Source organism: Malassezia globosa (assembly GCF_000181695.2).
Source record: "Malassezia globosa CBS 7966 chromosome Unknown mgl_sf_8.1, whole genome shotgun sequence".
In the NCBI taxonomy this organism is placed as follows: Eukaryota; Fungi; Basidiomycota; class Malasseziomycetes; order Malasseziales; family Malasseziaceae; genus Malassezia; species Malassezia globosa.
Window position 1 is genome coordinate 453,242 of NW_001849864.1, and position 12,380 is coordinate 465,621.

At 51.8% G+C, this 12,380-nt stretch overlaps 4 protein-coding genes across 4 annotated transcripts; 2 read left to right on the forward strand and 2 right to left on the reverse strand.

The window, feature by feature from the left end:
- Positions 1 to 2,932: 2,932 nt before the first annotated feature.
- On the forward strand, positions 2,933 to 6,539 carry MGL_3296 (uncharacterized protein; the record flags this gene model as incomplete). The annotated part of the gene is made up of 3 exons (XM_001729700.1): positions 2,933 to 4,675; positions 4,737 to 4,874; positions 4,968 to 6,539. The coding sequence occupies 3 exons, from the start codon at positions 2,933 to 2,935 to the stop codon at positions 6,537 to 6,539; spliced, it is 3,453 nt and encodes a 1,150-aa protein (XP_001729752.1).
- A 95-nt stretch (positions 6,540 to 6,634) lies between these two features.
- On the reverse strand, positions 6,635 to 7,942 carry MGL_3297 (uncharacterized protein; the record flags this gene model as incomplete). The annotated part of the gene is made up of 1 exon (XM_001729701.1): positions 6,635 to 7,942. One exon carries the CDS (start codon positions 7,940 to 7,942, stop codon positions 6,635 to 6,637), a length of 1,308 nt encoding a protein of 435 aa, XP_001729753.1.
- A 422-nt stretch (positions 7,943 to 8,364) lies between these two features.
- On the reverse strand, positions 8,365 to 10,518 carry MGL_3298 (uncharacterized protein; the record flags this gene model as incomplete). The annotated part of the gene is made up of 1 exon (XM_001729702.1): positions 8,365 to 10,518. One exon carries the CDS (start codon positions 10,516 to 10,518, stop codon positions 8,365 to 8,367), a length of 2,154 nt encoding a protein of 717 aa, XP_001729754.1.
- Positions 10,519 to 11,101: 583 nt separating this feature from the next.
- Positions 11,102 to 12,322, forward strand: MGL_3299 (uncharacterized protein; the record flags this gene model as incomplete). Its single annotated transcript, XM_001729703.1, has 1 exon — positions 11,102 to 12,322. The coding sequence occupies one exon, from the start codon at positions 11,102 to 11,104 to the stop codon at positions 12,320 to 12,322; it is 1,221 nt and encodes a 406-aa protein (XP_001729755.1).
- Between the last annotated feature and the right edge of the window lie 58 nt (positions 12,323 to 12,380).

The following is a 12,380-nucleotide window of genomic DNA, read 5'->3' on the forward strand; positions in this document are numbered from 1 at the left end:
TATTGTCGGACAGTTTCAAACACGTTTTGCCCTCGAGAGAACCTGGCGTTAGTATGTTGACATGTAAAAAGTACTTATGAAATGCCTAGTCGCTGCCATTTGAAGGCATTGTGCACTAAAAGTTGTGTCAATCTTATCAATAAATTTGTCTAACTACTTCTGTCGTATTAACGTGCTAATGCTTTGTATTCATGATGGGCTGGCCCGTGGAGTGTAATTAATTCTTACGTAGATCTCGTGCACCGCACACAGCAAGGTAAACGTAGATTGATACAACCGCATTATAACTGCACGGCATCATACATTTTTTAATCTACTTCTAATGCTTTTCAATGAAGGTACGCTAACACGCGACATTGGTGCGATTATCCAATGTCATGAGTTGGGTGCGAAGATATCGTACCCACACTCGGCGAAAAATCCGTTCCATAGGCATTCGTCGGCCTTGAAGCAGGGCGAAGTCTTTCATTTGTGAAGTTTATAGTCTCTCAACTAGACGGAGGCAGTGATTTACCTGGCAGGGTAGCAAAGTGGTCTAATGCAGCGGCCTTAAGCCGGACGTGAGACGTCCAGGAAGCCATCCGCCATTCGCGGGTTCGAACCCCGTCCTTGCCAGCTTTCTTTTTCTTCACCACGCGCTTCCGTGGATTGTATCACATGTATACGTGAATTGTTGCATACGACTCGATTTGAACTATTCGACATGCGTTCGACGATGCCAGTACCAGGATGTGCCAAACTAGTATGTTAGCGGGAAGAAGTTCGCATGTTGCCACATACAAGCGTTGGCTGCGACGTGAGGGCTTGAAGAATGAGCAGGTATAAGTGCGGGAAATGGAACGAAAGCATTCCCAAGAGAACTTTGACCAAGAAGGCGCATATATCTTGCATCTGTCAGTCATTACCAGAACGCACAGAAAGAAATCATAAGTGTCGCTTTGCACATCGATCGAATGCTGTATATAATCGTCATTTTGCGATACTGTGTATGTGTATGAGTGTTGATACACTGTACCTGAAGTCGAGACGAACCATCAAATCCTTCTTTCTCAGCTGCATTCATGGATGTATAGTTCCCTTGTCGAAGAACAGGTGAAAAGATCGGCGGGGATTCGCCATTTTTTGAATCAAAAGTGCGAGAGAATTGGCTAAGTCTGCGGTCAAATGAATCACTGGAGATGTTTGGCGAAGTCCATCGTGCTGCTTGCTGCACAATGGACGTGTTTGCACTGGAAACACTATCGTTTCCAATATCCTCAAGTATATCAATGCGCCATTCACCCATCCGACTCCATGGGAAAAGGTCATCAGTTGTAGTGGGAGCATCACGAACACAATCTGCTCGGCCTATTTCGAACGAATAGTCGTCCAAATCAGGCACATCCGCAGATATTGACTGCACCAACTCCCTCCTTTGGTCTTTATTCCAGATTTCCCATTGCTTTTCAGCATATTGATTCCGACATACCACTGTCTGATTCTGGAAGTGCTGTTCCAGAATGTCGATATGTGAGCCCACGCAGTAGTTCCACAATGGAGCAAGTGCCTCGCTGGTGTACATGCACAGCCGTTTCACAGGGCTCTTTGGCCATATCAACCTCCATCGGCTGTACCAGCAGCGAGGTTGTCTCTGCCTTGTTTGAAACGACATGCAGAGCTCATTCCATTCGTGCTCATAATAGCCAATGCTTCTATCACACTGGCATTTACGCTTATTTGCTCGAGATTTTCTTGGCATGGGCGGTAATGGTGCTTGGAGTCTGTTGTGTTGTTCGAGATTCTCTCTGTGCTGTCTCGACAGCACAATATCATGTCTGTTATATGATGGTGTTACGTCCTTTGTAAAACCAATAGTTCGGAGTGGTGGGGAGGCTATCATGTCCGGACTGGTGCCATCAGGCAAACTTGGTATATCCAAGTCGAAATGAATCGAGTTCCCCATCCCCACGTCAAACATGTTATCGTCGAACGAGAATGACGGAAAATCATGTTCTACCCAATTGTGAGGATTTGTGATCTTTGAAGTCTGGACGGGCCGCGATTTACATCGTACGGTGACGCATGGATCACAAATGATTGATGACATGGTTTCCGTGTCGGGTAGTGTGAAGCTTGTTGGTAAAACATTTATGTTGAGATTATGCTTGTTTTGTCTAGAGGATTGGTTGACGGTTGATGGAATCTTAAGAAGCATCAATATGCGCTTAGTCTCCTGGACAAGAGCATGAACTTGAATTTCCCACAAACGGCATACGCCGAACAATACAAGACTTGCCCAATACATTGGTCGAGCCTCTTGGCATAAAGGTGCGATTGTGCTTCGCTGTCTTAGTTGTTTCTGTCCTTGCTTATGCAGGGGATGTCTAAGACACGTACCATACATGCGCAATGTCGACGCGCACATATTCATTTTTTGGGATGCGTGCATAGATCCATGGTGGGCCCATCGTCGCTGCGATACTATTTTGGTGAGTGACGTGCGCGTACCATATACTATATGCGGACATTGTGGTAGAGAGGACCGTTACATGATTGCGAGAGGTTTCGTAGCATTCCAACAAGTGTGCTATGTCTTAATCACATCAATCGAAAGCTGTTTCATAAACGTACGTTGCTCGTGCACCGCAATACATCATTCAGGAACGGCTCTCCGTGCTTTCATGCATATACTTATGCACGATGAAATCCAGCATGCACATTTCGTGGCGGGCCTCCACAGAAAGACTTCGGCGCCAACATGTAAAGCCATGTGGCTAGCTGAGTGGCCTCGATACGGCAGTGACACGGAGGGAGAAGGACTCCGTCACACGAATAGAATTGTTTTCCACGCTTGTGGATGCGTCTATTTCAGTCGTTAGGACATCGGCAGATATTCGCAACATTTCGTCTATTTAGTGCCGCACCTAATCGATTGATTTCAACTTCGACAAGGATGTGTGCGACTGCAACGTGGGCGCCCCCTGCGCCAACTACGATTCCACGACCACCGGCTCCTATTCGTGATATCCATTCGTGCGCCAATGTGGATGAACTAAAGCCAATCCACCTGTATCTTGACTGGCAAATCGATTGGGAAAATAAGCGTATTCATGGATCTGTGCAGCACGAGCTAGAAGCTCAGAGAGACACAAATAAGGCCGTGTTTGACACGTCGTACTTAGACATCCATCAAGTGCAAGTTAATGGCCAAACGACTTCTTATGAATTGGGTCCGCGGCGCGGTCCTCTGGGAGAACCATTGCATGTTACTATCGGTGCATGCAAGGCTGGTGAGCGCGTCACAGTCAAGATCGCATATTCCACGACGAACCAGTGCACGGCGCTAGGCTGGCTCACGGCTGAGCAAACGCATGCCAAGAAGACTCCTTTTCTGTACTCGCAGTGCCAGGCGATCCATGCGCGTTCGCTGTTACCATGTATGGACACGCCGTCTCGAAAGATTACGTACTCGGCGCAAGTTACATCGACTATCCCTGTACTGATGTCGGCGCTTCAGCAACCACAACAGACTAAGTCCTCATCCATTTACAAATTTCATCAGCCCGTGCCGATACCGACGTACCTCATTGCGATTGTCGGTGGCCTACTGGCGTTCCGCTCGTTGGGTCCCCGTACGGGTGTATGGGCAGAGCCGCCAGATGCGGACAAGGTGCAATGGGAGTTCGAACGTGATGCCGAACGATTCTTGCACGAGGCAGAGAAACTCGTTTCTCCGTACTCATGGACGCGATACGATAGTGTTGTGCTCCCGCCATCCTTCCCGTACGGTGGTATGGAGAATGCCAATCTCACAACATTGACGCCGTCTCTTGTTTGCGGAGACCGAAGCGCGACAGATGTCCTGCTGCATGAGCTTTGTCATTCGTGGAGTGGCAATCTAACGTCCTGTATGAACTGGGAGTCGTTCTGGCTCAATGAGGGTTGGACTGTGTACTTGGAACGTCTGCTTCTTCAGATGGTGCATGCTGATGACAATGGACCAGCGCACCGTGGCTTCTCGTATATTATTGGCGCAAAAGCTTTGCGTGATTCGCTTGAAGATTTTGCGGATGTGCCACGCTTCCAGCGCCTGATTCCATCATTCCGTGATGGCGAAGATCCGGACGATGCGTTTTCGTCTATTCCTTACGAAAAGGGCGCAAACTTCCTTTTGTATCTTGAGCGTGTGGTCGGTGGTCTTGATGTATTTGCGCCTTACATCAAGGCATATTTCGAGACATTTGCCGGTCAATCGATCTCCACGCAAGAGTGGCAAGAGCATTTGCTGGCTTTCTTTGCCAGCAACGATAAGGCCAGCGCGGCATTGCGGCAAGTTGACTGGGATGCGTGGCTTCATGGCGAAGGGCTTGAGCTGCCAGTCAAGTTGGAATACAATGAGACCCTTGCAGTCGAGGCATTTGCTCTGGCAGCTCGCTGGGAACAAGCCATCGCGCAGCAAGTGCCCGTAGGCGACAGCCAATTTAGTCCACGTGATATGGAAGGATGGAACACGAACCAAGTTGTTGTGTTCCTGGAGCGCTTGCATGCAGGACCTAAGGTGCCAGGCGCCTATACGTCATGGTTGGATGATGTGTATAAGCTCAGCACGGCTCACAACACAGAGATCCGACTCCGATTTTACGAACTCGCCTTGGAGGATAAGCATGGCATGTATGCGAAGCAAGCTGCCGATTGGGTACGTGTATTTGCCGGCATAGCCAGAAAGGGGTGGGGACAATGCCGACTAACGATAACAGGTCAAGTCACAGGGTCGCATGAAATACTGTCGAACAATTTTCAAAGCTCTGTACAAGGTCGAGCCGGATCTAGCGCGGCGAACATTTCTGGAGAATGAAAGCTTCTACCACCCGATTGCCGCTACCATGATTCGTAAGGTACGTATGAGCGTAAAAAGCTGGGTCCATCGTACCAACATTATCCAGGACCTCGGACTTTGATCGAGGCATTGAGAATAAGCCTGACCATAGGATTTGCATGTGGATGCACGTCGAGCACTTGTGGCAGTGATTGGCAGTACGGGCACTGGCAAGTCGCAGCTGGCTGTTGAGCTCGCAGAGTACGCAACCCAAGAGCTCGGCATGCCAGCCGAGGCCATCTCTGCTGACAGTATGCAGACTTATATTGGTCTTGACGTGATTACAAATAAGGCAGCGAAGAATGAAATGAGATCAATCCCACATCACTTGATGAGTTTTCTTGCGCCTGGCCAAGAGTACGACGTTACTCAGTTTGTCAACGATGCAAATGCTCTGTGTGACAGAATGCATGCTGCGCATACCTTGCCGATCATTGTTGGTGGAACGACCTACTATGTGCAGCATTTATTCTTTCCTGGTCGTTTGGTATCGCAGGTTGAGCCGATGGATGCGTCGTTGTACGCAAGACAAACCGCTGCACGCGTCGAATCGCTTCCGAGCTCACTTCGCTCTCTGTGGGACTTGCTTGGCTCCGACGAAGTGCGCGTAAATGCAGCGCCTCCGGCTGAACCCACAGAACTCTGGGTACTGTTGGATGCAATGGATCCTGAGAGCGCACGGCGCTGGCATTACAGAGATCAGCGCAAAGTATACCGGAGTCTTCGGATCCTTTATGACACAGGCATCCCCCAATCGGCATGGCTCCATGCACAAGACGAGCAGGACCGGTCCTACAGCACAAGCACGGATGCACCTCGGCGGCTTCTGTTCTGGGTTTGGAGCGGTCGAGATGCATTGAATGAGCGTCTCAATGCACGGATCAAGACCATGGTGGATCGCGGTCTTTTGAGCGAGATCCGCGCCTTGCGCCAGATTGCGACACGGCATGACACCGGCGAGGCTGCTGCGGCCACGACCGATTACACACGCGGAATTTTCCAAGCGATTGGATACAAGGAGTTCGATGCATATTTAACGCATCGTGATGCCGGCGGGACCCACGAGGACGGTGCGGCTCTTTTTGACGACGCCATTACCTCCATGCAGACAGCGACGCGACGCTACGCGAAACGACAAACATCATGGATTCGAAATCAGTTGCTCCCGGAAATCTGTCGCGCACAGGCGCGAGGCGAGGACGTGTGGCTTTATTTACTTGATGCCACAGAGCTCCAGCATTGGGACGAGCGTGTTCGCGTGCCGGCGCGAGACATTCTTCGCTCATTCCTGCAGCACGAGAGCATGTGCGATCCAGCGTCACTAAGCTCGGCTGCTGCCGAGCATCTACAGCATGTTGTCCAGCGCACAGAGGGCCGCATTCAACGCAACAAACTTGTGCCTTGTGAGATATGTACGCATGACGAAGCGCAACCATTCTTGTTCCGTGAGAATGAGCGTGGAAAGCATGAGCAGTCACGAACACATCGATATGCTCTCAAGCGGCGCACAAAGGATGCCTACATTGCGGCCTGTCGAGCATCTTCCAAGGCCGCCAAAGCAGCGGACCAGGCAGATGGAAGAAGCACCGATGACTCAGCAGCCAGCGTCTATCGTACCAACAATGAAACCAACCACGCGGCTACCGGTCACACGAGTGTCAACGACTCATCTTCATCACCGTAACTGTATTGTTCCCAAACTATCTACGTGTACAAATAAGCCCATTTTCACTATACAACAAACCTTGATATAAATCGCTCTTCCTGTGGCCCATGCATTTATAGCCTCTGTGCTGTATCCAGCTCCATCGTAGGCATTATGCTAGCCATGAACTGCAAGAATAAAACCAGATACATGTCCACAGATACTTGATTGTTGGCTAAGTTGGTCGGCCTCATGCCTCTTGCGCGTTGCATCATTAGCGTTAAGAGCGATGAAGTCGTCGACGAGGAGGAGGGATGTTCAGACGAAGAGGTGCCGCAAGTCGCAGATTTTCCTTTCGAACTGTTCTCTGCCTCATGAAAAACCTGGAGCATTCTTCGCATCATGTTGGCATGTTTGCACGGATGGATACTCGCGACATGTACAGCCAGCGACTTCCGCTTGGAAGCTGTCCCCATTGCAACGGTGTCTAATGCTCCCACACCTGGAGTGCCATGCGGAAACGGCTCTGTCGTCACGGTCTTGAACGCATGGTCTGACGCCACATCTTCATATACATCCGACGGACGCAAAGGTATCCCATGTTCATCATAGCCTAGGAGCCACATACGAGGTGTCTGGTAGTACTTGTCGTATGTGATCATGCAGTCGTATGTACGTAAAGCCATTTGCTTTCGTGAGGAAGCCAAATGATCAGACAATGACGCTGTAGGACGCGCCACATATTGTGCTGGATCTTCCCGTTCTTTCACGCCCTCCGCGAAGCCACCAAGACCATCGAGCTCATCAGGTGTACGTAGCTGACTCGAGTCTTCGCTTTCTTCGTCCGCAACGCACCCCAGCACCATGCTACTAGTCGTGCTTGTTGGCACGCTCTCTTGTGCGGAAAAGGCGGAACCTGATGTAGCGACATGTAGCTTTGAAGTTGGCGAGGTTGTCATGGGTGAATTCTCTGCAGAGGGAGTTCCACTTGCACCATCAACGTGCGTGAGGATCCAGTCTTCATCGTCATTGGCTCCGTGAGCCTTGTCGCCACTCTCTTCTAGATAGATAGATTGTTCCGTATTATCAGAAACACCATGCAAGTCCCTTGCTTCGTTGTCGAGGCGAGATAAGCTCTTCGTGCTAGATGCACGAGGAAACCATGGACGACCTGCAAACTTGCGCGGGTGCACAGCACTCACACGACGCAGACACGGCACATTGCGAATCATTAAAAATTGCTTGTTCTTTGGCAAGTAGTCGCGCGTCTTGGACGGCTCGCCTTGGCACCACGACCAGGCTGGGAACTTGCTGGTCAGGTAGTCGCCTGCCACCACGAATTCATCAGGCGTTATGAGCCCACATTCCTTGAACTTGCTCTCTCGCAGAACCGGTGCAAAGTAGTCGCGCACAGCCCAGAATCGTGTCTGAACTGCATGCATATATCGTTAAAGGTACACCAGAAAGCAGAAATGCGAGTGAAGGGGTAAGTACAACTTACTTGCTTGTTGTAGAGGTGGCGGAGCGAGCTTACAAAAAAATGTGTCCAGGTAAAGGGTCAAGTGTCCAGCCAACACGCATGGAACACTTGCCACCAATAACCGGAAAGCTTTCATATGCACACATCTCACATCACGCCACATTCATTGAAAGGACAGAGCGCCCTCTTCTCCCTATGGGCGTGAAAATCTGTGTGGAGGCCTTTTATTCAAATTCATTCATGTGTCTCCGAGACGACCAGCCGATCCACTATCAGCTCACGTGCCACCCTTATGGGTGTGTTAATGACACAGCGATGCAATGGGCGTAAGTTCACATGCGTTGGATCGAACGCATTCAAGTCATCCATAGATGGTATTGGTAGCTACAAACGCTGTTTGACCCAGGATTCCATGCCGCCAGCCACATAGATTTCCTGGATAGACCGGCCTATGCCAGCAGGCCGCGTCGTGTAACGCTTTACGGAGCCATTACCAAATCTGAGCTCGACTGCACCTGTGCGGCTGTCCAGCGACACAGTTGCATCACGTAGAAGCACACTGAGCTCACCTGGCTGCCGGCCTCCAGCACCACGTTGTCCATCCTTGGCGTAGGATGACGTGAGATCATCCACTAGCTCAGGACACTGAAGACAAATAAGCCCATTATTAATGGCATTTCGCTTGAAAACATCACTAAAGGAACCTGCGAGCACAACAGGTACACCGGCATACTTCAGTGCGGTCGCTGCTTGTTCACGTGAGGAGCCCGTGCCAAAGTTGTAGCCGCTTACCAGCACAACAGCAGCATCCTCGCCGTTATCGGCTCGGCGCGCACGCTCCTGAGCAATGGAAGAGGCAAAAGATGGATCGTAGTTTTCCATAACCACCTGTGCCTGACGCTCAGGCGTAATGTCGTCTTGATACGTATACTTGCCTGGATACAAAGCATCAGTGTTCAAATTGTCTTGCGGGGCAAACACGAGGGTACCTGCAAACTTTGGTGGGAACTGCGGCTCTAGTTCTGCTGGTGCAGCAGCAGCTTGTGGTGTCGAGTCGATGGATTCCATGCTCACAAGAGGCCTTCCGTCCTCTGGTCGAGTGCCCTCGGGCGCACAGATCTTGCCAGCTGCCGCACTTGCTGCGACCACAGCAGGGGATGCGAGGTATGCAAGGGCGTTCGGGCTTCCCATACGTCCTTTGTAGTTTCGGTTCGTCGCGGAAATGCCGACCTCGCCATCTTTCAGCAGACCCATACCAAGGCCAATGCAAGGGCCACAGCCAGCTGGTAACGGCCGAGCGCCTGCTGCAAGAAGTGAGCCCCAGTCACCGTTGTTCTCAGCCTCGCGTTGTACGACGCTGCTGGCTGGTGCGAGATAAAATTCAACGCCTGGCGCTACTTTGCGACCGCGCAGCACATCCGCTGCTGCCTTGATATCCGACGCACGCGAATTCACACATGATACAAGGTACGCCTTCTGAATGGCAATGTCCTGCTTCTCAAGCTCATAGAGAGGCGTCGCGACTTTGACGCTATTAGGTCCGGACACGTGGGGCGACAGAGTCGATAGATCGAGGCGCAAGTGCTTTGCGTACGATGCGCCGTCATCTGAGTGGATGCGATGCTTTTCGAGCGCTTCGAGATGTGACCAGTTCAGCCGCGGGTGCGTGTCAGAGGGCCGCGGCGACGAGCCCATTTGGAAATGGAGCTTGTCCATTTTGCGCAGCAGTGCATCGTACCAACTGAGTGTTGTATCGTCCACAGGAAAGACACCGGCCAGAGCTCCCCACTCTGTCGTCATGTTACTGATCGAGAGTCGTTCATCGACTGTGAGTGCGCTTACACCGTCGCCGGTAAATTCAATCGCTGCATTCAGGACCTCGTCATTCTTAAAGTAGCCACACAGCGCCACGATCACATCTTTGCCAGTGACGCCCGGACGCAGTTGGCCGGTGAGCTCGACTTTCACCATAGGAGGCAGCTGCCACCACGTTTTGCCTGTCGCCCAGATGGCCGCTGCATCTGTGCGGACGATCGGCGTCCCTACAGCACCGACGCCTCCATACATGTTTGAATGGCTGTCTGAGGCGACAACGAGCGTCTGCGGAAAGGCATAGCCTTCTTCGACTAGAACCTGATGACCTATGCCGCGACCAGCGGGGTAAAAGTCCACGCCCTGTTCACGTGCAAAGGCCTCGATGCGCGCATATTTATCCATGTTTTTGGGCGACTTGTTTTGGACATCGTGGTCCAGAGCAAAGACGACTTGGGTTGGATCATGGATTTGTTTCGCACCGATCGAGCGGAACTTGGTGATGACCGGTCCCGTGTTGTCATGGGTCATGACAGTTGCCGGTCGAATCGACACGTAGTCGCCGGAACGCACACGCACGGCTGGGTCCCAATCGACAGCATACTTTTGCACGACTTTTTCAATGTATGTTTGTGGCGTCTCAGTGGACAGAAGACGGCGCCGTCCATATTTCGTAGTGATGGAGCGGTGAGCCACAGACGCTCTACCAGCTAGAATACGTAGCATGTTTGACGGCAATCTTGACGTATTCACGCTGACACACACCACAACTACGATGCTCAGGAGACCGAGCTCAGCGTGTGGTTTCTTGGTAGGTATGTGCGTGTGTGAAAAGCGTTAACAGAATTGATCATGTTGGCACTTGCATCCCCGATCGACCCCTCCACGCCACCGACCATCATGAACCACCGTGGTTTGGCCAACCAACGCGTTATCTTTTGGACCATTGGCAACGATGGCCATTAGTCACGCACCACCGATTTGCTCGATCGTCGTCTCAATATGCGCGCACTCTCGTTCGTCGTTTCTGTTAGATGATTTTGTGACTTGCAGATGTGCTGCAAGTCCCACGCAATTCGGCCGATATATTCCTCATCATGCGTCTTTCCTACGAGTCGGTCGACATCTCGCCCGGCCCCGCCCCTTTCATGTGCTGCGCGTATCCTGGCGCCATCGGGGCTGGCAGATAGCCACTTGCCTGAAAGCACTGAAAGATAGACAGGCGAGGATTTACCGCTGCGTGACTCAGCCTCCTCTTATCTAACATCGGCACAGTATCTTGTGCTTCCCCCACTTCCATCTTGTACCTATGAGCTCTCCGCTTACTCGTACTACTCTGCGCTCTGCTACTCGTGTCTCATCTACCCCGTTGCGTGCGCCTGTGCGCTCGCTGAGTGTACTCGCATCGCATGCTACACGCGCGACGCGTGTGATGCCGTCGTCGTCGTCTGTGCGTCCAGCGATGCCCTCGGTGATGCGTGGCATGAAGACGTTGGACTTTGCCGGCACACCGGAAAAGGTGTATGAGCGCGAGGACTGGCCTTTGGAGAAGCTGCATGACTACTTTAAGAATGACACATTCGCTCTCCTTGGCTACGGTTCGCAGGGCCATGGCCAAGGCCTGAACCTGCGAGACAACGGACTGAATGTGATCGTTGGCGTGCGCAAGGACGGCGAGTCGTGGCGCCAGGCCATGGAAGATGGCTGGGTGCCAGGCAAGAACCTGTTCACCATTGAAGAGGCTGCGACAAAGGGCACAATCTTGATGAATCTCCTGTCTGACGCTGCGCAGACGTCAACATGGCCCGAACTTCAAAAGTACGTCACGAAGGGCAAGACACTGTACTTCTCGCATGGATTCTCGATTGTGTACAAGGATCAAACAAGTGTCGTTCCCCCAAGTGATGTGGACGTCATCCTGTGCGCACCGAAGGGCTCAGGCCGCACTGTGCGTACATTGTTCAAGGAAGGACGCGGTATCAACTCGTCCGTGGCTGTGTTCCAGGACGTGACAGGCCAAGCGTTGGAAAAGGCGGTGGCCATCGGTATCGCCGTTGGATCTGGCTACATCTATGAGACAACCTTCGAGAAGGAAGTGTTCTCGGACCTGTACGGCGAGCGTGGCTGTTTGATGGGTGGTATCCAGGGTATGTTCAAGGCCCAGTACGACGTGCTCCGTGCGCATGGACACTCGCCGTCAGAAGCATTCAACGAGACGTGTGAGGAGGCACTCGAGTCGCTGTACCCGCTTGTGGCGCAGAACGGCATGGACTACATGTACAAGGCCTGCTCGACCACAGCCCGTCGTGGTGCTCTTGACTGGGCGCCAGAGTTTGAGGCCGCTTGCAAGCCGGTGTTTGAGCGCCTGTACGAGAGTGTGAAGAATGGCTCTGAGACGCGCCGCGCTCTTGAGTTTGGCTCCCGCAAGACGTACCGCGAGGACTACGACAAGGAGACCGATGCCATCGCGGACCAGGAGATGTGGCGTGTTGGTCACGTCGTGCGTGCTCTGCGCCCCAACCGAAAGTAACATACTCATAGTGGGATAGAGTGAAGAACGAAAGAAAGATATGTGTGTGTGTGTGTAA